Source organism: Maylandia zebra, linkage group LG23, assembly GCF_041146795.1.
Source record: "Maylandia zebra isolate NMK-2024a linkage group LG23, Mzebra_GT3a, whole genome shotgun sequence".
Taxonomy (NCBI): domain Eukaryota; kingdom Metazoa; phylum Chordata; class Actinopteri; order Cichliformes; family Cichlidae; genus Maylandia; species Maylandia zebra.
In genome coordinates this window covers 25,233,799-25,258,250 of record NC_135188.1, presented here as the reverse complement: position 1 = coordinate 25,258,250, position 24,452 = coordinate 25,233,799, and the positions used below count along the sequence as shown (strand labels likewise).

At 40.7% G+C, this 24,452-nt stretch overlaps 1 protein-coding gene across 2 annotated transcripts in view; it reads left to right on the top strand.

Moving 5' to 3' along the window:
- LOC101486445 (uncharacterized) overlaps positions 1–24,452 on the top strand; it is a 35,330-nt gene that overhangs the window by 9,808 nt on the left and 1,070 nt on the right. Inside the window, exons 2-53 of one of the 2 annotated variants that reach the window (XM_024798778.2) lie at positions 695–883; positions 1,632–1,850; positions 2,756–2,980; positions 3,170–3,186; positions 3,268–3,300; positions 3,428–3,460; positions 4,555–4,608; positions 7,720–7,812; positions 7,927–8,001; positions 8,092–8,136; positions 8,233–8,286; positions 8,379–8,432; positions 8,512–8,565; positions 8,699–8,752; positions 8,843–8,896; positions 10,223–10,267; positions 10,343–10,396; positions 10,501–10,545; positions 12,538–12,591; positions 12,738–12,836; positions 12,934–12,978; positions 13,082–13,180; positions 13,273–13,326; positions 13,439–13,546; positions 13,669–13,722; positions 13,808–13,906; positions 15,937–15,990; positions 16,074–16,172; positions 16,304–16,357; positions 16,459–16,512; positions 16,600–16,653; positions 16,832–16,885; positions 17,000–17,044; positions 18,037–18,135; positions 18,244–18,351; positions 18,533–18,586; positions 18,892–18,945; positions 19,244–19,297; positions 19,405–19,458; positions 19,564–19,671; positions 20,173–20,226; positions 20,307–20,360; positions 20,452–20,613; positions 20,691–20,798; positions 20,921–21,028; positions 21,481–21,534; positions 21,613–21,720; positions 22,575–22,736; positions 22,817–22,870; positions 22,958–23,065; positions 23,735–24,089; positions 24,180–24,370. In XM_024798778.2, coding sequence (XP_024654546.2) covers positions 695–883; positions 1,632–1,850; positions 2,756–2,980; positions 3,170–3,186; positions 3,268–3,300; positions 3,428–3,460; positions 4,555–4,608; positions 7,720–7,812; positions 7,927–8,001; positions 8,092–8,136; positions 8,233–8,286; positions 8,379–8,432; positions 8,512–8,565; positions 8,699–8,752; positions 8,843–8,896; positions 10,223–10,267; positions 10,343–10,396; positions 10,501–10,545; positions 12,538–12,591; positions 12,738–12,836; positions 12,934–12,978; positions 13,082–13,180; positions 13,273–13,326; positions 13,439–13,546; positions 13,669–13,722; positions 13,808–13,906; positions 15,937–15,990; positions 16,074–16,172; positions 16,304–16,357; positions 16,459–16,512; positions 16,600–16,653; positions 16,832–16,885; positions 17,000–17,044; positions 18,037–18,135; positions 18,244–18,351; positions 18,533–18,586; positions 18,892–18,945; positions 19,244–19,297; positions 19,405–19,458; positions 19,564–19,671; positions 20,173–20,226; positions 20,307–20,360; positions 20,452–20,613; positions 20,691–20,798; positions 20,921–21,028; positions 21,481–21,534; positions 21,613–21,720; positions 22,575–22,736; positions 22,817–22,870; positions 22,958–23,065; positions 23,735–24,089; positions 24,180–24,370 — 4,472 coding nt within the window. The remainder of the gene's footprint in view (positions 1–694; positions 884–1,631; positions 1,851–2,755; positions 2,981–3,169; positions 3,187–3,267; positions 3,301–3,427; positions 3,461–4,554; positions 4,609–7,719; positions 7,813–7,926; positions 8,002–8,091; positions 8,137–8,232; positions 8,287–8,378; positions 8,433–8,511; positions 8,566–8,698; positions 8,753–8,842; positions 8,897–10,222; positions 10,268–10,342; positions 10,397–10,500; positions 10,546–12,537; positions 12,592–12,737; positions 12,837–12,933; positions 12,979–13,081; positions 13,181–13,272; positions 13,327–13,438; positions 13,547–13,668; positions 13,723–13,807; positions 13,907–15,936; positions 15,991–16,073; positions 16,173–16,303; positions 16,358–16,458; positions 16,513–16,599; positions 16,654–16,831; positions 16,886–16,999; positions 17,045–18,036; positions 18,136–18,243; positions 18,352–18,532; positions 18,587–18,891; positions 18,946–19,243; positions 19,298–19,404; positions 19,459–19,563; positions 19,672–20,172; positions 20,227–20,306; positions 20,361–20,451; positions 20,614–20,690; positions 20,799–20,920; positions 21,029–21,480; positions 21,535–21,612; positions 21,721–22,574; positions 22,737–22,816; positions 22,871–22,957; positions 23,066–23,734; positions 24,090–24,179; positions 24,371–24,452) is intronic. The other variant, XM_024798779.2, reaches the window with a different exon arrangement.

Sequence of the window (24,452 nt, the reverse complement as noted above, 5' to 3'; positions counted from 1 at the left end):
TATTAAAAATGATCAAGACTTCAAATAATATGTGATTACTTTGTTAGAGTAATCACTCAGTTTTCTTGCTCTGACTAGTTAGTTTTCAAAAGTATCCTACTTTACCGATGAGCAGACTTGTCTTAACAAAGTACAGGAAGTAGTAGGAAGTTGCTCATAATCATTGGGTGCTGCCCCTTGGCTTTTTTCCCAGAAGTTGTCCAATCAGAAGAAAGTGGCCATTTAAGGTGGGATCAGTAAAAGGCAGTAAAATGAAATAAGGGGCTACATAACGGGCCAGTATGAGATAAATAAAACTCTTTATGAACTGTGACACAGAATGTTAGTCTGATGGTGTCACAGAGTGAAAGTAGAAAGCTGGGAATGAGTTTAACTGGTCCTCTGTAATGGCATTTTAAGTTGCCTCATGGCTCCATCTGTGTTGCAACCCAGTAACAGGGCAAAATAGACACACAGTCCACTGTGTACATTTTATGCTTTGCCTCTCCAAAAACTGAAATGGACACACAGGCAGAAGTTGCTTTATCAGCAGGGGGAGATCATATTGCTTTCTTCAGTAAAACTGGCAGAGCAAAAGTGCAAACCCATAAACTACTAATCCACAATGATGCTTTAATGATCTTTTAGCTACTATATTATATACAGCTGACACAGAAAATGATACTGAAGTCAGCTGCTGTTCTTTGTCATAAAGATTCCTGTACAGCGGATGGCAAACTCTACTCCAACAATCAGATATGGAGCCCAGAGCCGTGTCGAGTCTGTTTGTGTGAAATGGGGACGGTGGTTTGTGAGGACATGGTGTGTGAGGATATAGGTGACTGCCAGACCGCAGAGATCCCAGAGGGCGAGTGCTGTCCTGTGTGCTCAGTCACTCAAACTGGTAAAACTGGAATGAAACCTGCACATTTGTCCCGGCGTCAGTGGTACTCTGCTCTCTCTTACAGCCCGATGCCCTCCTTTTCAAGCTCCGTCCTCTGCACACCACTGTGAAATGTTGTTCTTGAACCTGTACCGAGTTTCCCTTTCAGTTTGCAAAAGGAATACATGAAGTTTTTGCCAGATAAGTTCACTTCTCTCAACTAAATGTGTGCAATAAAAACTTTGGAGGTAGCTTCATTCTTTTGTGTTTCTTAGAAGAAATAAGGGAGCTGCGACCAGTTTTACTGCCACACACCCCAAAAAAAAAAAACAAGCTGAGAAAGTAACTTATTCAACAAATAAGGTGTATTCCTCTGGGAAATCAACATCTTCTTTGTCATGTTTAATGCTTTTTTATAATTTCTTTACATGCATCTGTGATGATGTATTTCTGCTGCTCTAAGCACAAAGTTCGGCTTAATGATGCACCAGAATGATGATTGTGGGCATGGTCGTGAGATTCATGCATGTTAGAGTAAGATGCTGGTATTTTAAGGACTAGAAAACACACATACTTTACATTTTTTGACTGTATTTTTGAAGGAATCCAACAGTATGGATTCATAAACGAGTATGTTTTATTTTTAAAATGTGTGTTTTCCAGTAAATTTGCAAAGTTGTGGGAATTTCCATTAAAATGTAGATCCTTTTTTTAAAATCCAGTGACAGCCCGTTGCAGCACATACTAACTGAGTTTCTCTTTCATGAAGACACCTGCACAGAAAATGGAAAAGTCTATGCTGACAATGACATGTGGAGCCCAGAGCCATGTCGGGTGTGTGTGTGCAATAAGGGGACCGCCATGTGTGAAGATGTGGTTTGCGAGGACCTCGGTGACTGCCAAAAAACGGTGACCCCAGAGGGCGAGTGTTGCCCTGTGTGCTTGACTGCAGCTTCAACATTGATTCCCAGTACAGACCCCGCAACAGGTAAAAAGTCCATTTTATGTGATTGAAAATATAATTTACTATATGGTTGATCCAGGACTGGACGAGCCTTTAATGAGGCCCCAGGGCAGAATTTTTTTGCTGGTCCCCCCGCAACAAGTTTTTGATCAAATATGTGTTGATTAGCTGAAATTAGCCTGAAAAAACAAAACAAAACAACAAAAACTCGTTAAAAAACTTTTTAAAATGTGATGAGTGAAACTACAAGGGTGCTCTGTGAACAGAGGTTCCGCCAGAATTTTTTCATAGCGGCGGCCATATGAGGGCCAGTAAAAAATATTGGGTTGGCACATCTGTTGTCAAATATAGGTTACTTGAAAAAAAGTAACCTAACCTATAAATAAAATAAGTAACCTATAGAACAGAGAGACAGAAAATAATTATATGTCTAGTTAATTTCCTGATATTAAAGTTGACATCACTGAAAAATAGGTACATATGAAAACCAAATAACATTTTTAAATCCATAATTATCTGTTTTAATTTATTGACTGACTGATTGATTGGCAGTCCCAACCAGCACTTTAAAGATTCTTCCTCTCTATTGTGTTCACATTTATTGAAATTATTACCAATATTTCGCAGTCTTGCCGGGGGTGGCCAGTGCCCCCCCAGACCCCCCCCTTGGTGACGCCCCTGTCTGTAAATGGAACTTCAGTCCATACCACAACAATGAGTATGTTATAAAATGAAAAATCGAATTTTTAAAATTTTCTAATTCATAATGTAAAAAAGCAAATGCTGTTATGATGATGTATTGTTTATGACTTTATGTGTACAGGGGAAGGAAAGGAGATCACGGTTGTTTGTTGCTCCCAAGAATGTGTAAATGAATTTCCTGGTTGTCTGTCCATCTGTTTGAGCCATTTTGGGGTTTTTTCTTGCAGCTGCAGATGAGAAGAAGGAGGAAAACTGCAAAGTCAATGGGGAGGTCTACCATCACAATGACATCTGGAAACCCGAACCTTGTCGCGTGTGCGTCTGTGACAACGGCGTCACTGTCTGTGATGAGATACAGTGCGAGGTCCTGTCAAACTGTGAGAAGGCTGTCACGCCCGCGGGAGAGTGCTGCCCTGTGTGCGACAACTTCGCAAGTGCCAGCAGGATGATAGGTGAGACAGATTTACCTGCATCCAGAAGAGAGATGGTCACTTTGTGTTAGATTTACACCCCTTATAAAACTTAGATACTTTATTTTATGTCTTATCTTTATTTAAAGGGTTCTTTAAAGGGTAAGATTTACTACATAAATTGTGAAAAATAAAATAAATAAAAATATTTTTTTCTCTTTTTTTCCCAAGAAATTATGGGCCTCAAGGTAAGTCATACAGTCAGTTAAGAAAAATATCTTAAATTGGGAACATTGTCACTAAAAAGTGTTGCTTGGCTTTATTTTTAGGGGCAAAAGGGTGAACCAGGAGACATCCCATATGTAAGTAAAAGGAAAAAGTTAGGCGTTAGTGCACTTTGCATATAAATTTAACTTTTTTAATTAATTATGACTAGATAAAAGTCTTAATAATTCATTTAATGAACTTAATTTTTCTTGTGTTGTGAAGGTGGTGGGGATTCCTGGACCTTCAGGACCCTCGGTGAGCTTTTTTCTTTCTTTCATCCCCCTGTCTGTCCTTGTTATCTTTCTGTTTGCTGTCACAGTATTACACATGATAACTGGAGTCACAGTAGAGGGCAGCAAAATGCAATACTAACATGTGTTATTACAATTACCAGGACAAATGCTTTCATGTACACCGTAAAAAAAAAAATCCTAAGAAAAAAGTAATATTCCGTCAGCTGGGGCGCCGAAATAATACCAGAAAATAACTTTCTCATGAAAATACGGTTATTTCCAGTAATGACAATACAGTTTGTTGCCCTAATTTTACATGCGATTTTGCCTTTTTCAAGTGCTTTTAAACATTAAATTAGGAACATTTTAATGTGATTAAACAATGAACTTACCTATAAACAAGGTCAATGAATGCGGCAATACGAATAATAATACTTCAATGTACAGAAATATACAGTTAACAGTTGGTTTAAATAATAATGGATTGCATTCATATAGCGCTTTTTGAGACCCTCATAGCGCTTTACAATTCCACTTCATAATTCCCCTCTGGCCCTCACCAGTAGGTGGTAGGTGAAGTGTCTTGCCCAAGGACAAAACGACTGAGAGTATCTGAGCCAGGGCTCGAAGGGGCCTTGCAACCTTCTGATTACAAGGCGAACTGCCAACTCTTGAGCCACGATCGCCATAAATAACAATAATAATAATTATTATTTGATGTAAAAAAGTTCATAAGAATCATTTTATATATTTTTCCATAGCATTACATTTGAATTTAACAGTTCAATCTTTCAAATAACGGACAAATATTTGTGAAATTATGATACATTTGTGAATGTATTTTAACAATCTAAATATGCATATGTACAGACAGATACATTTAAAAAACAAGAAAATTATGTTTTATGACACTTACAGTGATTTTACGTTAATTTACATTTGAAGTCTATTATGTGAATAGACTAGAAGAACAGTACAGAACTGTAAAATACACAGTAAAATACTTTTATATTATAATTTTTTTTACAGTGTATACTATTTTCACTGCATGATTATTCCAGTAATTAGACAGTGACCAATGTTTCAATGCGCTTATGGCTTGTTCTCTTTGCTCAGGGTCCTCCAGGGGCTCAGGGAAGCCCTGGACCAAGAGGCTTTAAAGGCAGACGGGTAAGTTGAAACCAATACACAGGGAACTAGTGGACCTATGAGTTAATAGGTGATGTCCACGATGAAAGAAAATAGCTCCTGCAACTGTTATACTACCACAGTTAATGTTTAATTGCTGGATAGTTTAATTTAAACACAACATCATAACTAAAAATCTGTTTGTTTGTTTTGGTGAGAATGCTACATAGCAATGCTACAATGCAACTTCAACTGCAGCCCGCAGTTCATCAACATGTTAAACAAGATGTTTTTTAGGTGCTGCCTCTTTAATGCTGGGCTTACACTGTGCGATTTTTTTGCCCCATTTTGAGCCGATTTTTGAGTCGTGCGACCGTTTTGGTGATCGGCCTGATTTTGGCCTTCATCGTCTGTGTCTCGTGCATCGTGTAGTATACGTGGGGTAACGAGAAGCGATTAACAACTCACTAGTCATTTGTCGGTTGCGAACTACACGGCTCTTAGACCCGGATCTTTGACGTGAACAACGCGAGCCGGCTCCTTATCGCAAGCCGTGGGGTTTTTTTTTTCTTTCTCTCACCCTCTCTCTCGCACTTTTTTTCCACTTCACTCTGCATGCGAGCCTTGTCTTGTGCTTTTGCGCTGGGAAGAGGGGGAGGGGCGGTAGTTACACTCACAGTAGCACAGGAACAGAGCGGGAGGGAGAGAAAGAGAGCCAGGGGCAACAGCGTCACATTAGAAAGGTATAGTAATCATCCACAACTATTTTCAGTTGTGGATGATAAAGGATTCAGAAAGTTTATTCATGCAGGTCCATATGACAGAGAATATGCATCTTCTTTTTGTTTTCATATTTTAATTTATATTTAATTGTGTTGTGGTTTGCAGTGTTTTGTGTTGTTTCACTTTAAATTTGTTTAAAAGGAAAAAGCTGAAAATTTAAATAGTTAAAAGTTGAAATGTGAATAGTTGGTTTTTGTATTATTTATTTATTACATTTTATGTGGAGTGAATAAATAAAAGTATATTTATGGTGGCCCCTAGAGACAAAGCACGTAAAAACTCAGAAGCACGTACAAAACACAACAGAAGTGCTCTAGGATGCTAGGCGCAGTAGTGTTGAGCTTTTGTTACTTAGTGGCTACACAAGCCAGGAAGTACCAACAACCGGATTTGGTGTGTGGTAGTAACAGGTAAATGAGCATATTTTTTTATTTATTATTTGAATATATATGAATGCTTGTGTATAAATACACAAACAATACACATATGCTTTCAATTGTGTAATTTAAGTGATCTAGGTAGCTCTGTTTTGGAAATTCAGTTAACGCTAGAAATGTGTTTTGGAGTTTGTACGTTTTTTGTCTCTAGGGGCCGCCGCATATATTTATATATAAACATATATAAATAAAACATTTTTTTTTACATTAGTAATTCCTTTTGTGCATAATTTTATATTATTGTTAATAATAAATTAATTAAAGCAACATAACACCCTGAAGAGTCGGTTCGGAGCCGAAGGAGCCGGCTCGTTTTAGTGAGCCGAGCCGAAAGAGCCGGTTCTCTGAAAAGAGCCGGAAATCCCATCACTACACCTCACGACCAGCTCCCGATCATCAATCGCTTGGTCGTGACCATCGTGAGGGTGTCACCGCAGCTTCTCACACTGCGCAGGCGCAAACACAAATGTCAGCGAAAAAGACGGCGCAGCACAGCAGTGCAGCGTGTGATCCGGACACAAGCCATGGAGGCACAACTTGTAGAACTATGGCAAGCTTATCCGAGCCTTTTCAATGTGGCCTCACAAAATTATCACGACCACAACAACCGTGAAAATAGTTGGATCTACATCGCTGCTCAATCACAGCTGCCTGATCAATGTTTTTCATTTGCAATTTAGCAAAGTTGATGGTGGTGGTGTGTCTGTGTGAGTGAAAGACGGAGAGGGAGAGTGAGCGACAGAATTTCTGTTATAACCTTCATTTTACGGTGAGCACTCAGGTCACATCAGAGCATCGGTGTGTGAGACCCTGCATCGTGACCTATGAACTTCTAACCCCTGCGAGTCAATCGTGCAGTTTGAGCAGAAGCTGAAACGCGACTGAAAAAATTGCACAGTGTATGACCAGCTTTAGGTCCACCTCCTTTTAGTCAGTTTCTTCTGATTGGCTGACTTCTGGACAGCTGTAGAGGGGCAGCACAGTGTGCTTGTGAGCTGTAGTGAGTCTTTAGCAGTTTAACATACAAATAAGTTGATGACAGGCTGATGCCAGATATTGATAAAGATATAAACAACATTGGCAATCATGTATTACTTTAAACACGTTTTAAAGTTTATCTAATATGTTTGTTTAATATGAACATTCAATAGTGTAGCATAAAATAGCCAGTCGTGGTAAAGATTGTAGTGTTTTGCTTATCAGGATGTAATAAAAGTCATCAGATCCTTAGCAGGTTCAAAAATGAGGCAAAAACCCAAGAGCTACATGTCAGACTCTGTAGGCCTCTGTTATAGGTTGTTTGGAGAGGTTTCCAGGAAAACGCCTCTTCTCTCTAAGAAAAAACATGCCAGCACAGTTTAGGTTTGCAAAGCTGCATCTGAGCAAGCCACAAAAGACAGATAAAGCTTGACCTTAACAGCACAGCAGCAAATCTACAACAGAATGAGTGAAAAAGAAAAGAATCAAAGTGCTGCAGTGGTCCAGTCCACGTCCAGACCTCAATCCAGTTAAAATACTGTGATGGGACCTTAAGAGAGCTGTGCATAAATGAACAACCAAAAATCTCAATGAAAATCTCAAGCGTGGACCAATACTCCTCCACCACAGTGTGAGAGACTGATAAAGCCCCACAGGAAATAATTTTGTCAAGTTGTTGCTACTAACAGTGTTCAGTAGCTGCCAGCTACTGAATGCTGGAGGGTTCTTAGTTTTTCAAGTATAAAGGTGCATTAAGCACCTCAAGGCCCTCAAAGTCCTCAAGTAGATGCAGCGAATCTGATACCACACCCTCTCGTTGACATTTACACATTATTCACATGTGGATAACTGTAGTAAAATCATAAACTGCAAACAAAATGTCAGAATTAAGCTTCTGGTCATGTAACCAGTCAGTACCTTCTGGGTGCCACTCATTAACCTATGCAAATTGCAGGGTTTCCCAGGGCCTCCAGGATTTGATGGTGAGCCCGGTATACCAGGAAATCCAGGAGAACCGGGACCACCTGGGCATCCCTCGCACCCTGGGGTGAGCTGCTCTCCAACTTCTTTTAATTAGTTAATGCAAATTTCATAAGAAAAAACCAAACAAATCAAATTTTCTCCATGAATGATTCATTTTGGATCAACCTCTTCCTGGTAGGGTAACCTGGTGACACAGATGGCTTCGGGTTTTAGCGAGAAGTCGGGTCCATCTGCAATGCTAACAGGATCCAGGGTGAGCACTTTTAAACTGCATATTTTACATATGCAAAATCCGGAAGCTTGAAGAGTTTAAACTGCAGTGCATAATCGTTTGCCATTTCAGGGTGAAGCAGGACCACGAGGACTTCCAGGACCGTCTGGACCACCAGTGAGTCTTTATCTCTAATGAAGTTTTAGAGCCAAATATTAGTTTTACTTTGTAGGAAGTGTGCCTAAAAATGTGACCTTTAATTTTCCTGCTCAGGGTCCTGCTGGTGGTCAAGGAATTCCTGGAGAAGCTGGAGATCCAGGACTGATGGTACACTCGTTTCTTCATCTTGGATTAACTCTAATGCTTCTTTACATGTTAAAGAGTGAAATTTAAATGTGACTGTACGTGTGTGTCTGCAGGGGGAGCCGGGTCATCGAGGACCTGATGGACCACCAGGAAAACCTGGACTTGATGTGAGTCATGTAACAGATACTGATGAGGATTCTTCTTTTATCTGTAATTATTCCATAACCACCTGATGGTCTTTTCCAGGGACAACCCGGACCTGCAGGAGCAACCGGAGAACCAGGATACCCAGGATCAGCGGTAACCAGTTGTCATGCCAAAAAATATTTAATCCTACTATTGTCATGATAATAGTGATACAATAACCTACTCTAATCTGAGAGACAGTGAGCGAAAACGCGATCAGGAATGATGTGATTACTTTTGAATACAGGGTGCAAGAGGATTCCCAGGACTTCCAGGTAATCCAGGACTGAGAGGGCACAAAGTAAGTCCTTTTTCCTCATTATTACTCATTAGTTTTCATGTATGAAATATCAAGAACTAACCAGTCTGTGAATTTAAACCTCTACAACAGGGACACAGTGGACTTGTTGGACCAAGAGGCAAGGCTGGAGCAGCTGGAGTGAAGGTAGCTAACTCTCACTTTTGAGAGAATAGTAGGAATTATAGTTTAAGTCTTAAAGGAACAATATTCAGTGCAGTTGCTTTAAATTATCTAAAAAAAATTATTTAATGGTTCGACTGTGTCCAAATACAAGCTTGTGAAGTTAGCTGGTGATTCCAGTGACTGTAAATGTCTATGTGCTTTAGCTTTAAACAGAGACACTTTTAGTTAGACAGCTACATCTCAATCACCTGAGAGATGAAACAGAGAGGCTAAATTGGCCCTAATGTATGTAAATATATCAAATTCACTGAATCACACGGCACTCATTTGGTACTGGATTAGTGTTAAATGCCCAGATGTACACTTGTATGCATCTTCGTGCTATCAAGGTGGTAAAAAGATGTTGACCTGTTTAGATGAAATTACCATTGACCCATTGAAGCAAAGAGCATGTATGACCAATGTTCTGTTCTGTGAGGGAGGTTAAACTTTATGGAAGTCAGTTTTTCCAGTCAGGAAGCAGAAACCATCCTGAGCCATTGTGCAGCCTGATTGACGTTTGTCTCAGAACAGCAGAATTGGCAGGCCCGCTGCTGCTGGTGGTACTTAAAAATGAAGTATAACATTTGCCAACGATTCTGATACGTCTGACACACCTGCTCATATCAGTGAGGAGAACAGGGCACCAGTGATGGCCCTGCCAGTTCTGTTGTTTCTGCACAGCGTTGGGCTGTGATTGCAGGTCCCAACAGCCTTTAGTGGGACCTAAGCATGCGGCATGAGGGTTACGTAACATCAATGACTCTTTGACCTCATGCCAACCTCTTGAAGTCTGTTCCTGACACATTTTGTCAGAAACATCCACGAATAGCCCGATGTGGGTCATTTTGTGGGGCACATGTGATGCTCCTCCTGTTCCTCGGGAGTAGATATCTTTCCTCCTGCTCGATGCTCTGTCCTTCTACACCAAACTCTCCTCACTTGTGTAACGGCCCGTCTCTGGTACACACAGCAGTGTCAAGAACACACACAAAAAAGGCTAAACTAGAGAAAAAACAGTCAGTATGGATAAGGAGAACGCTAATCTATTTAATTTGTGTGAATTGTTGTTGCCTCTACTACAAGCAGCTGAACTGGAATCACACTATTTTACATAACATTTTCATAACAAACACTTCATTGCATTTATCTCATGTTTTAGTTTCAGAATGAAACAGGATTTTTAAATTAACTCCAAAATCAAACTCCAAACAGAAATTTGATCACTTGTTTCCACGTTTGAAAGGTTGTTTCGGTCACATGTGCTGCACAATCTGTGCATAACTGCTCGGTGTCTATGATTTGCAGGGTGCTTCTGGTACTCCTGGTGCAATGGGAGCTCCTGGTCCAGTGGTAAGTTAAAAAACACAGTTAAAAAGAGAGGATATTAGTCTGCTGCAGAGATACTGACTCCATCTTTGGTTTCAGGGACCACCTGGGATGCAGGGAGAAAGAGGCCGAGCCGGAACGACCGGCTCTGTGGTATGAGACAAATAATTGAGCCACATGACAAGAAAAGGAAAAAAAAAATGCAAAGATATGTTTCCACATTAAGTTATTTATCTTAATCTGTGTTTTTCTCTTAGGGTAAACGTGGCACACCCGGCCATGTTGGTAAACCAGGTCCTCTGGTAAGATCTACTAAATCTACTTTTTCCAACTCTTCTGACCACACCGAGGGACACACCTCCTTTCAGACCCTGAGATTTTTCCAAAACATAAAAATATAATTTTAATCCTCTAACATGCTTCTTTTTTTAGTGTCTAGCACATCAGAAAATAGAGAAAAATCTCCCTTGTGATTTGAAAGCAGAAGTTAATATCTTTAATTTGCATGTTTTGACTGAACAAAAACCACATAGGACAAAATACTGGATATATGATATTACTCATTATTAAAAAAAAACCTTTAGGTTAGTTAATTGAATTTGTTTAGTAGAAAAATACTGTTGCTGTTTCCAATCGCAGGATGAAAGAGCAAAATCTGATGGCTGATGTAAGTAAAAAAAACAAACAAACTGAAGTCCTAAAAGGAAAAAAGAAACAAAAACACAAGGAAACAGAAGAAAAGTAACTCAGGTAGCACATAAAAGCAAAGGGGGACAAGACAAGAGTACCGATACACTCAACAAGAGAAAACCAAACCAAACTCCGTAAAAACAGACCAGAACAGTGAAGTTTTCCAAAAAACCTCCAAAACTAATTTATCTGTTCGATAAGGGGCTCCTGTTTTAAACTGCACATTTTTTATTACCACATTTACAGCCATATGTGGTGTTAATGTTAAATATAAATCCTCAAATCAAATCCACAAAGTTAAAATAAGATGTTGTATTTAAATCCAAATGTTTGTTGTTAAAAGTGAAGACATCAGGTTGGTGGTTCGATCCCTGGCTGCTCTGATATGGATGCCAAATATCCTTGGACAAGATACTAACCTCAAAGATAGAGAGCACTTGTGAAGAAAAAGTGCTTGTGTGAGTGGGTGTGAATGGGTGAATGAGGCAAGTTGTATAAAGTGCTTTGAGTGCTCAGGTAGAGTAGAACAGCACTATATCAGAACCAGTCCATTTATCATAAAACACTAACCAGTGGCTAATATTTGTCGTGTTGTAATTTTGTTCACGTTAACCTGAATATTTAAATGAAAATTGAGAAAATTAAACAAAATTAAATTTAAATTATCAAGAGTCTGAATGTGTTCTGACAGCATTTCAGCATTTGGCGATGTTTTTATCTTCAGTCATTTTGTCCCTGTCAGCTTAAAGTTGAGGCCATGTTTGGAAAACATATCCAAATTAAAAATTGTCATGCCCTGTCAAGAGCATGGCAAACCAACAGGTGGCGATATAGCCCAAGAAATGTTAACCTATCAGGAGCCAACAAACAATAACACGGTGCAAACTTCGTTGTGAGACAAAATCTATTTTGTTGGTCCACACATAAACACATAGTTCTTTTTTTAAGCTCAGTTTTCAGTGACCTAAATCCCATTTACCAATGGAAAAAACATCAAGATGAGTGGGAAAAACACCGGTGTACATGTGGACAGTCTGAATAATTAGTAATTCAAAGAAAAATTGTATTGACATCCAGCTGTATCCGTTTAGGAAGAATTAACTTGGGGATGTGTTTTTTTTTTTCTTATTTCTTGCTCCACTGGATTAAAATGGAGGTCCCGCTAGTTTTTTACCTGTTGCCATGGTAAATGTTGGATAGTTGGTGTTGATTGAGCTTAATCGAATCAGCCTATCTGTAACAGGAAACTCAGAGTTACTTACCTGGGCTCTCACAGACCCAGTCCCTGTCTTTGAACCAGCAAAAAAATCACAGCTTCGTTGCACTCGATCATAATAATTTTGGTTGCTCTGCGGTCTCCAACCACTGTTATCCTCAGTGTGACTGCAGTACAGCAAAAAATAAAACTTTAGCTGCTAGAACAACAGTGAAAACCAAACAGAAACCAACACACAACACAAAAACAATCACCACCACTACATTTATCCTCTAGTTGTTCTTAGTAGCCCATTTGTTTATATTTGGAGCACCATTTACCCAGATTGTCAACAAAATATCAGATTAGATTTTTCTTAAGTATTAAACATACTTTCCTTTAACCACAGGGGCCAATAGGAATCCCTGGTATACCAGGATTTCCCGGTAACCCTGGAATGAAGGTGAGATTATTTGACGCTTGAATTGTAAGGAGTCTGTTTTCATTCTCAGACACACTTCGATTAGTATCTAAGTGACAGATGTTTCTGAGTCACTGAAGTCACCCTAGAAGTACTTTAATATTTCCTGAATGTACCTGCTGGTGTAGGGTGAAGCGGGACCGACAGGGGTCAGAGGAAGTCCGGGACAGCAGGGGCCAAGGGGCGACGTTGGGCGTGTCGGGCCACCTGGACCCATCGGACAGCAGGTGTTGTACTTTATCATTCTTGTTGCTAAAATAGCTGTAGACCCATTCTGGCCTCACATTACCACCATTCCCAATTAATATTTTCGTTTTTGAACAGGGCACGTCAGGACAGGATGGAGCTCTGGGTCCCCGCGGCTCAGCGGTAAGTGATTGCAGCAAAGCTCTTTAACCAGCTGATCTTTGTCTACAAATGTCTTACAATAAAGGTCTTTATTTAATCTATTGCTGCTCTGTCACCTGACCAGGGTATAGCCGGTCTCCAGGGTCCACCTGGTATGGTTGGTCCCCCTGGCCCCCCCGGCCCCCAGGGTTCAACAGGAGCTCTTGGGGCAAAAGGCCAACTGGTATGAGCTCTCATTTTTTAAATTTTCTCTCTCCCTGTCATGTGAGTCTTCATTTCTCTATCCTAAAATATCTGTTTTAAACTCTTCTTCAGGGTGATGTTGGAGCTCCTGGATTCAAGGGAGAGGCTGGATTGAAGGGAGAGCGGGTAAGACCAAAGCTACCCCAAAATAAAGACCCTAAAAGTTCATCTTAGATGTTATTTTGGTGGTTAGGTTAAGGATTTGTCAACTGATTCAGTGGGTATGGATTTATGTTAGGGTGACCATGGTGCACCAGGTCCCTTAGGGCCCATGGGAGAAGATGGAAAGCGTGGACCCCGAGGCGATGCTGGATCCATCGGGCCTCCAGGATCCCCAGGAGAGACAGTGAGTCCATCAAGAATATTCACAGTCCAGTCATGTATAATATATTTAATGTATTCCTTTTTTAACTCGAAACTACACGCTGGAAACAAGACAGACTAAAGCTTTCTTTTTCTTTGTTAAAGGGACCACCAGGAAATAGGGGTTTCCCTGGTGCTGACGGTTTACCAGGCCCAAAGGTGAGTATTTATGACTCTAATTCGCCATCAGGTTCATCACATTCATTTCTGTGATTTTTGAATATTTCACACTTTCTCTGAACAGGGAGCCCAGGGCGAGAGAGGGCTGCCAGGATCTTCAGGCGCCAAAGGTTTATCTGGAGATCCAGGACGCAACGGAGAGTCGGGCTTGACAGGAGCTCGGGTAAAGTCGCATGTTGTAATTCATTGCCTAGAGCAGAAGGTTTATTTCATCCTTTTGCTCATGTTTGCAGGATTTTGTATATAAAAGTGAGCGTCTGACAACCTCTGCTCATGAGGGAAATTATTCTCTTCTGAGTGGTTGGCAAGTGGTTGCTGCAGGTTGATGACATTTGCTGTGAAGCTGAAAAGCCAAAGTCATGGCAGCATAGAAGCCAGTCAGTGAGTACCTGAAAATCTCCAGTCGCAGGAAAAAATGTGTATTCCAGAATTATATTGGTAATAATGATTGATGATATTGGCTGCAAAGAGGTATTCGATGCTGGTTGGTTGTTAGCAGGTTGCCTGTTATTTACATGGAAGATATCGATTTGTCTGCAAACATGTGATAACTATTCTTTGAGTCATAGTGAAACTTGAAAAAGTTGCAACACAACCTGGAGAAGTAGAAACTTGACTTTCAAAGTAAAAATTGAGCTTTCGGAAATGTGTTGGCTGCAGCAATAAGGCACAACGTTTACTTTGAAGGTCAATGTCGAGGAGCAGTTGGCAAGTGTTTGCCTCCTGCTCCTCGACATCAGGGCAGCAGGAAAGAATTGTCAAATCATTTTACCCATAACAGGCCCACTGTACACTTAGACCTTAATGACCCCGCCCTACCAGATACCTACCTCGGCACCTTTTACTCTTTGAGGCCACCAACCACAGGAGGGTGCACAGGCTAGAAAGCTGCTGGATCAGACAAGGTACCAGTGTTGAACAACTGTGCAATACAATAAAAGGATGGTTAAATGGTGATATTTAACTTCAGAGTAAAGACTTCTGACCTCAGCAGCCATGAAATCCTTCAAATCCTTCAAAAGCAGAGGTCCCAGCATCATAACTGATCCTTCTCAACCTTCTCACAGCATCTTCTCTATCACAGAATGCTAAACCAGAACCTGTGATTTCAGAGTGTAAACTGCTTTTAAGTTTTTATTAGGCACAAGATTTTATTCTGCTCTAATAGTCGCATTTTATTCTATACTGCCTCTTAATTCTGTTTTATATGACCCAAAATCTCACGTATGATCCATATTTATTCTGTTTATTAATGTTTATTATGGCACTTTATTGTGATTTAGGGCAGGGATAGCTCAGTAAGGGCAGGGATGGCTCAGTAAGGGCAGGGATGGTTGCCCCATGATCGGAAGGGCGGGGGTTCGAATCCACTGAACAGCTACCATGAGGTACCCCTGAGCAAGGTACTGTCCCTACACACTGCTCCCCGGCCGCCTGCTTAGTGGCAGCCCACTGAGTGAATGGGTCAAATGCAGAGAAAAACAAGTAATTTCCCCACGGGGTCATTATATAGTATACATTATTTATTATGGTTCAAAGTTCAAAACTCCAGCAACTGCTTGCCAACTGGTCAGGGAATGCACAGATTCATCTGTTCAGATTGCTGCACTGCAGGCTGCTTCAACAGCAAACTGACTTAAAGTTAATCTGAAATTAGCTGGTCTTTAGGTGTTGCATCTTCATTAAATTATCCTTGAGAAACTTGCATGTGCCTGAATTTTATGGCCATACTCTGTTTTAAACTGCAATCTTCAAGAGCGATTCTAAGTTGGTATTTAAATAAACATGCATAGCAGAATTAGCTAGTGACAAGAAGTGCTAGCTTTGCTTGGAGTCTTTATAATGCATATGAAAAACTGCATATAAAAAATATGTGGCCTTGCAGCCTTAAACCTGCATTCCTACTTATGACCACTGGAGAGCGACCTTTCTACTTAAAAAATAAGTCAAGTTATGTAAACATGTATGAAAGAAATTATTCTACTATGACTTCAGTAACCTTTTTCAGATGAGCTTATGCTATCAAACACAAATCTGAAGTCTGATTTATTAAAATATAGTACTTAGTTTGCAAATTATGGTCCCCAATAGAGTCAGAAAGGATGATGAAAAATAACCTCAAACTCACCTGAACTTAACCAGAAACTCTTGTTTCATTCAGCATTTAAAAGGCTTGTTTGTGTTACTTCACAGGGTCTCACAGGTCTCATAGGTGCCCAGGGAGCAGAGGGGAAGCAAGGACCGGTGGTATGTAATCAAATGCATTAACTTTCACCACTTGTAGATTTGCACACACATGCTCAGCAGTAAATGTGTTTCTGTCTTCTCAGGGATCCGCTGGAGACGACGGCAAACAAGGCCCAGCTGGTTCAACTGGAAACAGAGGCCCAGCTGGGCCGATGGGCCTGCCGGGACCAAAGGGCTTCCTAGTCAGTACGAATGAGTGTGGCTAGATAAGCCTAATGAGAGAAGCCAGATGAATATATTTGTAAAAATAAATGCAAAAAAAGCTCCATAATAACACAAAATATGCTGATTGATGGTCCCTGTTGTTTTTTAGGGTGATGCTGGGAAGGCTGGAGAAGCTGGAAGTCCAGGAGCTCCAGGTCAAAGGGCAAGTTGATACAAATACAGCTCATACTTCCTGCTGAGGCTTCACGCTCTTCATCTCAAGCACAAACATGCTGATAAATGCTGCTCTTTACTGTCCTCTAGGGACCAAATGGAAAAGATGGAGAGAGAGGCGCCGCCGGCCCACCTGGCCCAGCTGTAAGCATCCGTATCAGCTGAGAGTTTCTCATTATTAATAATGTAAACAGTTATGTTTTTAATATAATGTGTTTGTTTGTCCTGCAGGGTCCTGCAGGGAAGAGAGGAGAGCAGGGATCTCAGGGAGTGTTTGGCTTCCAGGTACTCTTCATCACATAACGCAAAGAATTTAGTTCCTATCACTGGAGCTCAATCTCACTTTTAATTCTTTATTTTATTTATTTAACCAGGTAAAAAAGGAGATTGGCCACGATTAAAGTTCTTCTCTATTGTTTTTATGATTATAAAATAAAATAAAAACTGTTTGGGGTGTTTTTAGGGTTTGCCCGGAACACCAGGCCCACCCGGAGAGTCAGGAAAGCCAGGTGACAAGGTACGACTCGGGTATTTTAAAAAAATTTTTTCAAGTTAACCCTCATAATATAAATTGTGCAGGGACTTCTATACAGCATGTAAAATCTGCTTAATGTTTTTTTTTTTTTTGTAGGGCCTTGCAGGAGAGATTGGGGAAGTTGGCGCTACAGGACCAAGAGTAAGTCCGTTAGTCCAATTTCCACTTTTCTATTGCTCAGTTCTGAAACTTCAGATCATCACAGTCCAGCTTGAAACATGAACATTTTCTGTAACCCACCCATAGCTCTAATCATCGTATGAATAAGAATTTCGGTGCATCCCTTTGTGTTTTCATTGATTGATTTTGATCGTCTGATGATTGTTATAAATTTTACTTTTCTTTTCGGTTGAACTTGTTTCCAGCTAATGATGATGAGCTGTAAGAGTTAAGGATCTAAAATAGAAAACAAATATTAGTTTCATAACTTATTGATGATTTAGTAGTTGAGTTTCTTCTTGAAATGTCAAAAGTTTTAAAAAGGTTTGATTTGATAACCAGTCTGAAAGGATTTTTAGAACATAAATGGAAATATATCCTAAAATTGTATAAAATGGGATTAACTTAATTAAAAGATGCATGTATTATTATTATATGTGAAAAAACAGCGAATACAAAATGTTCTTTTTTTTTTTAACTTGTTCGTATTTTATAAAATGTCAAAACCTGTAGATTAACATGCAGCAAAACAGATTTATTTAAGATAACTTATAAAGATAACTCTTTATTGTCATTGCACAGTCATGCTTAGTACGATAGTACAATGAAATTGGAAAACTGTTGCACGTTAGCACTAAGCACATCCAGTGTTGGGAAGGTTACATTTAAAATGCTACAGATTACAGAATACATGGCCGTTAAGTTACTTAATGTGAGTAACGTATTCTGAATACTTTGGATTACTTGATATATTATCATGCTTTTTACAACTACATGAATGTACTATTGCTGTGTGATTTCTATTACTGAAGTCTTCTCGCCACCGAGTTAACTTTGTTAGCTGGCGTTAGCTGAGGTTAGTTCATGGACTGCAGACTGTTAGACTTGATGGATAGAATTAAAAACCTGCTAGCTGCAAATAATCATGTGCAGTTCTGAAAGCAATACCAACTAGATTTTGGTTGTTCTTGCAGGGAGAGAGAGGTTCTCCAGGAGAAAGAGGTGAAACTGGGCCCAATGGGCTGCAGGGACCCAAAGGTAGTCCAGGTGCACCCGGACCAGATGGGCTAAAGGTATGGTAACCATAAAACTACTGATGCTTAACCCTGAACAACAAAAAGACTCATTGCTTGCATTAAATTGTTTATAATAAGCCTTGCTGCTTACTTTGCACATTTTAGGGTAGCCATGGACCCAAGGGTGCTGCTGGAGAGCCAGGAGGTCCAGGACTTCAGGGGATCCCAGGAGAAAGAGGCATACCCGGATCTTCAGGCCCGAAGGGAGATGCTGTAAGTTAAAGAATACATTCATTACACCATCTCCAAAGAAAAAGACAGCAGCTTTACCAATAGCATGACTGTAAGAGGAGCAAAATGTAAGGTACTGTGAGACCTCGAGATATTGGGGATAATCAGAACCAAAGGAGGGAAAACTAAGAAACCATTAAGTGAACCTGATTTGTTCTAACAGGGCGCTACTGGAGAAAAAGGACCAGAAGGAAAGGCGGGGGCTGATGGAGCGAGGGTGAGTCCCCATAACCGTGATCCTTACTGCAGATGAAAAAACTGTGTGTCGAAATATTTCACTTCACCTGAAGCAAGTTTGTGATTAAATCCAAATATAAATCCCTCGAAATTCTGCTGGTTTACTTTATGATTTCTCTCCAAGTCCACTGTGCAAAGACAAAATCAAGGTTGTTAATGTGAAAAACAACATATGAAATCATAGTCTACTAATAAAAATAAAAATAAAATTCACTACCTGCAGCCTGCAAAGACTAATATATGTCTAAATTATGTCTAATATATTTCCTCATGTCATTGCACCAGGGGCTTCCTGGTCCCATTGGACCTGCTGGTTCCAGTGGACCAAACGGAGTGAAGGTAAGCATAAAAGCTGTTTTTCAGCCCAGAAATGTGTTTGTTTCAGTTTAATGATTTATCACAAAGCACAGCTACAAGATGATTAACAGTGACCCTGCACTGTTTCTGTAAAACTGATTTAGAGCTCTTCAAGTCCCGTAAGGTGATTTTGTGATGATTTTATGATAACTTGTGAACATTAGATAAAAAATATATTGTTTGAGGGCTTTAAGGACTTTGTATTTATGTAAATAAACTCTTGTTAATAAATACTGGTTATGTATTTTTGTTTTTAAATATTTACAATATTTCATTTCAGGGTGAAACCGGCCCATCCGGACCAACAGGGCGCAGAGGAACAAGAGGAATCGCTGTAGGCACAATATTTTATTTTACATTTATTTGAGCTGATATTCACTTTTTTCAATGCTGTAATTTCTTCTTGATTGTGTGTATTGGTGTGTGTGACCATGTTCACAGGGATCTACTGGTGAGCCTGGTCCAACTGGTGCTGCTGGCTTCCCTGGACCTCCTGTAAGTGGCCTGTTACAGTGTGACGCACAAAACCACTGAAGGATTAACAGAATAATAAACTAGAAGGTAACTGAAGAGAGATTCATCTCTTTTTTTCTTTCCCAGGGTCCTGATGGTCAGCCTGGGGTCAAAGGTGAAACAGGTGAGACAGGTCTGAAGGGAGAAGCAGGATCACCTGGACCTCAGGGCGTGGCTGGAAAACCAGGAGAACAGGTACGCTGCCAAATGTTTTAATATATAAAATCTGAAACAATCCTTATTAATGTGGGTTTACAGTTTCTGTGAAGCAGAATTAATCACAAAGTTTTAGTTTTACATGTTCCAGTCTGAAAAGTACAAAAGCAGTGCACATATATTCAATGGCTCTAATAAAAATCTTAATTAATATGAAAAGGAAAAATGCCTCTTTTTCAACACTTTCAACACATTTTTACAACACTGTGAAGGAGCCACCCCTCTTTTTTGAAGGATTTATTTGAAAGTTTTCACTCATGCATTTGTTCTTAGGCAAGCGTCACTGGACCATGAGGGTGATTGGCATGCATTTCGTATGTCGCTTGGATGTAATTGGCATACATTCTGAGAGAAAAAAGTGTCTCTGGTTATGCTTTACTTATTTTGAGAGCTACATTTGACCTTCGTTTCTCTTAATGAGTAACTTGACAGGAAGTAGATGGGTCGCGTGAAAAATTGTCCTGTGTCTGTGTTTTTCAGGGACCTGTTGGTGTGACCGGGCTGAAAGGTGGCAGAGGAACAAAGGGTCCAACGGTGAGTATTTTGACCCGGACAAGGCTCTCCAAAACTCGGTGATGAACATATTTGAGGTAAAACTTGTCTCCTTCCCACAGGGCTCCCCCGGTTTTCCTGGATTGCCTGGAGGAGTTGGTCCACCTGGTCCTCTTGTGAGTTCCTTATAAAAACAAACCTTGAAGACCTGATGCACAAAAACATCCAGTTTTCTTTTATTAAGTCACTTTTATGTTTGTATTTCAGGGTGCAGTTGGAGCAGACGGGCCTATAGGTGCTCCAGGAAAGCAGGGTCCTCCCGGGATTCGAGGAGAGAACGGAGGTCAGGGACGTCAAGGCGAGCATGGACCTCCAGGGCCACCCGGTGGATCTGGAGAGAAAGGAGAATCTGGAGAGGACGGTCCTCCTGTAAGATGAAGTTTTTTGTTGTTGTTCAAATTCAGAGATGTTTCAGTTGCTCATCAGCTCTGGTGCTTCTCCGTCAGGGTCCTGATGGGCCTCCAGGACCTGCTGGCGCTGCAGGGCAGCGAGGAATTGTCGGCCAACCCGGAGTCAGGGGAGAGAGAGGCTTGCTGGGACTGCCAGGTCCTGCTGTGAGTGCTCCCGCTAATGTTTCCTCTTTATTGTTATCGCTCACAAAGGCAACTTGCTCCTCAGCAGTGCCATTTTTTATGTTAGAGTTAGATGAGGAGGTTTGTGTTTATTTGTGCCTCAGGGTCAACCGGGAAAAGCAGGAGCACCTGGACCTCAGGGAAGCACTGGTCCTCCTGGGGGTATCGGTTTACCAGGAGCCACTGGGCCAAGAGGAGATCCTGGACCCGAGGTTTGTCCTTGAGATGGAGCTGTATAAATCAAATCTGACTTTTATTTAAGCGGTTTAAGGCTTCAATCTAAAGTGACTCTCAGAAAGTGCTGTTTATGTCTAGAAAACATAACTAGAATGTTTCTGTAGCTCAAAAGCAGATTTCTTTGACTGTTCAGTATTCACCAACTTATTAAAAGTTTATTAAGACAGCAGTTTTGTCACATTTCTTTTAACCTGTCAGTTACAGGCTTGCAGGTTTGTGGCCTTTAGCAACGACAGCACATAAAATTTGTTTTCAGTATCAGTACATTCAGCTAAACACCTGGAAATCATAGTGCCATGTGAGTTTTTGTAGATGACTCAGCCTTATATATCACAGATCTGGTTTTTCCTTCCTCTTATCAGAAGTGAACAATTTCTTGTTTTGTTTTTCTCAGATCTTAAGTTTCTAATATCATTTGTTTATTCAGGGTATTGTTGGAGCTGAGGGGCCTCCTGGTAAGGACGGCCTAGTCGGAGAAAGGGTAAGATAAAATGTATAAAATGTATCTGTGTGTTTGTTTTAGAGGCTTGGTGTGGTCTAATCTCTGGCCTGTTTGTAGGGTGACAGGGGCAATCCTGGCCCAGAGGGTCTGGCTGGTGGTCCAGGGTCTCCAGGTACTGAGGGTCCAGTGGGAATAACAGGCAGTCCAGGTCAAATGGGTGTAAATGTGAGTTTAACAAACAGATCAACCAGGACTACAAAAACTAGAAGGTCTCTGAAAAAAAAATGACCACAACAAAGAGGGATAAATTTCTAACTTTTTTTTTTTTTTTTTTAAATCATGGATGGTACCAGATGTAAAACACGAGGACACAGCCATGTGGTAATTAACATGTAATCCAGCAGCCTAGTAATACTGATAATGATGTCAGCCTCTCATGTTTACGCTGTAGGCTCCACAAAACGTCCCCTCAGAAGTCTAAATCAGGCCTTTCAACTTTAACAGCTGTGTAACTGACAAAGGTGTGAACAACTGACAGTTAATGAGTTATGGCTCATTTAAATGCCATTATCTGATTGGTCATCTCCTTCCTGTCTCTGATTGGTGGATACTTTTGATGTGTTTTCACTTGCATTTCAGATAAATGGCTGAATCTGATTGTAAGACTCCTTGAAATGGACGTACACAAATGTAATCCTGTTGAGAGTTAATTATTTATTTATCCATACAGTATTGGATAGATATGTAATTCCAGCTCAGTTTAAAGCCAAATCATCACAGCTGCAGTGTCTCAGCTGCCATTCATAGTTTAAAGCTACTCTCACTCTCATGTGGACACACATAGTAATGGGCAACAATCCCAGACACCAACATAGACACTTTGTTCTTTTGCAGATTTTCAAAATAAAAGTATATTATTTATTTTACTGTGAGTACCCACTGTTATCTCCCATCAGATATTTTAGCCAATTAATTTTTTTAGTTCTCTTTTTTTTAACAGCAAGCAACAGATTAAAGTTCAGCATTAAACTCGAGCTACATCTTTAAATCCACAACTGTTACGTCTCTTTTGTTTTTAGGGTGAAAGAGGCCCTCCTGGACCCCAAGGACAGCCAGGAATACGGGGAAAAGTTGGCCCTCAAGGACCACAGGGGGACAAAGGAGCTGCTGGAGAGCCTGGGGAGAGGGGTCAGAAAGGTCACAGAGGATTCACCGGGCTCCAAGGCCTGCAAGGAACAGAAGTAAGAAAGATGTGTGGACATTAAGGTTACATCATGGAAACAAGAAATTAGAAGTTTTAATGTACTCCTTTGTGTTTTAGGGTGCCACAGGAGACGCAGGAGCTATAGGAGTCGTTGGACCAAGCGGTCCGAGGGTAAGCAATAATCAAAATCACATTAAAAACTAAACATAATTTCTCTTCCTGTCGTCTTGTGAAAATGTTTTTCTGATATCCACACAGGGGCCTCCTGGAGTGGTCGGTCCTCCAGGTAAGGAAGGAAACATTGGCCACCCTGGAGCTATGGGTCCTCCTGGAAGCAGAGGGAGCAGCGGAGATATCGGAGCACAGGTGAAAGAAGCGGGAAAGAAGCTGTGATTTTTTTTTCCTGCATAGATGAAACAAGCGTGTACAAAAATTTCCATTGTGACATATTCCAGGAACATTTCTGCACTCCGCAGTCAGACTTTGAGCACTTTACCACACTTATTTTATCAGTACAAAATACATTTATGTGCTTGTACAACGGTTTTCTCTCTGGTTCATGCATTACATTGGATACATCTGATAAAATTACAGTGAATGCTGTTTGTTCAGAACAAACGGGGAGGCCAGACAGACACGGGGGCACAACTGGGAAGATGGAAAGATGTGATTTGGAGCTATATAAATAAAACTGAATTAAATTGCATTGTAAACAAAGCATCATTCTGGACAGAGCTTAAACTTGTTGCTTTTAGCCTGTGATTTCTCAACAAAAGCATGAAAATATTAGCTGAAAACTCACGTTTGCCAATCGCCAAAGATTCGGTGGGATGGATTTTCATCGTCACAGCATAATGAATCATATTTTAGGATGGCAATGTGATACTTTACACCTAAAGTTAAAGTTAGAAGTCAAAGAGAGATACTCAATAAAATTTCAAGAGGTAGAAAGTCATAGTAGATCATCCTCTTTGGATCAAAAATAGCTTTATATTTTAGTAACTAGAAAGGTAATTAATCATTTTCATTATTCAGGGCCCACCTGGTGAACCAGGCCCCCCTGGCCCTCCAGGATCCCCAGGACCTCCCACCTCACTTTCTGAAGACCTTTTTGCTGGCCTGGTCGATTACGAAGCACAAGGAATTCCTGAAGCCGTGGAATTCATTGAGGACGCTGTGGCCGCCGAACCTCCTCTGCTTCCCGAGTTCAACAAAGATGAAGCCCTTCCCAACAAGAACTCGGCCACACTGCGGGCAGACACCGGCATCCACGCCACGCTGAAGAGCCTCAGTGGAAATCTGCAGAACTTCCGCAGTCCTGACGGCAGCAAGAGGAACCCTGCCAAAACCTGCCAGGACATCAAGAACTGCTACCCACAGAAAAGCAGCGGTCAGGATCTGCACTTCTTCAACCATTTACTGGTTATTAGATTTTGATTTTTCTACAGTTTCAGTGATGGCGCTTGTATTTCTCATACAGGTCAGTACTGGATTGATCCAAACCAAGGAAGCGTAAAAGATGCCATCAGGGTCTTCTGCAATATGGAGACTGGTGAAACCTGCATCTCTGCCAACCCACCCAACATTCCCCGCAAAGCCTGGTGGACGAAATCAAGGCCCAATGACAACAAACCCATCTGGTTCGAGGCTGACATGAACGGTGGCACCAGGGTAAGGAGTGGATGCTTTTCTAGAAGTGGCATGCATGGTGTAGTTGCTTAAAAAAAATCACTGAGCTGTTCATATGACGTGT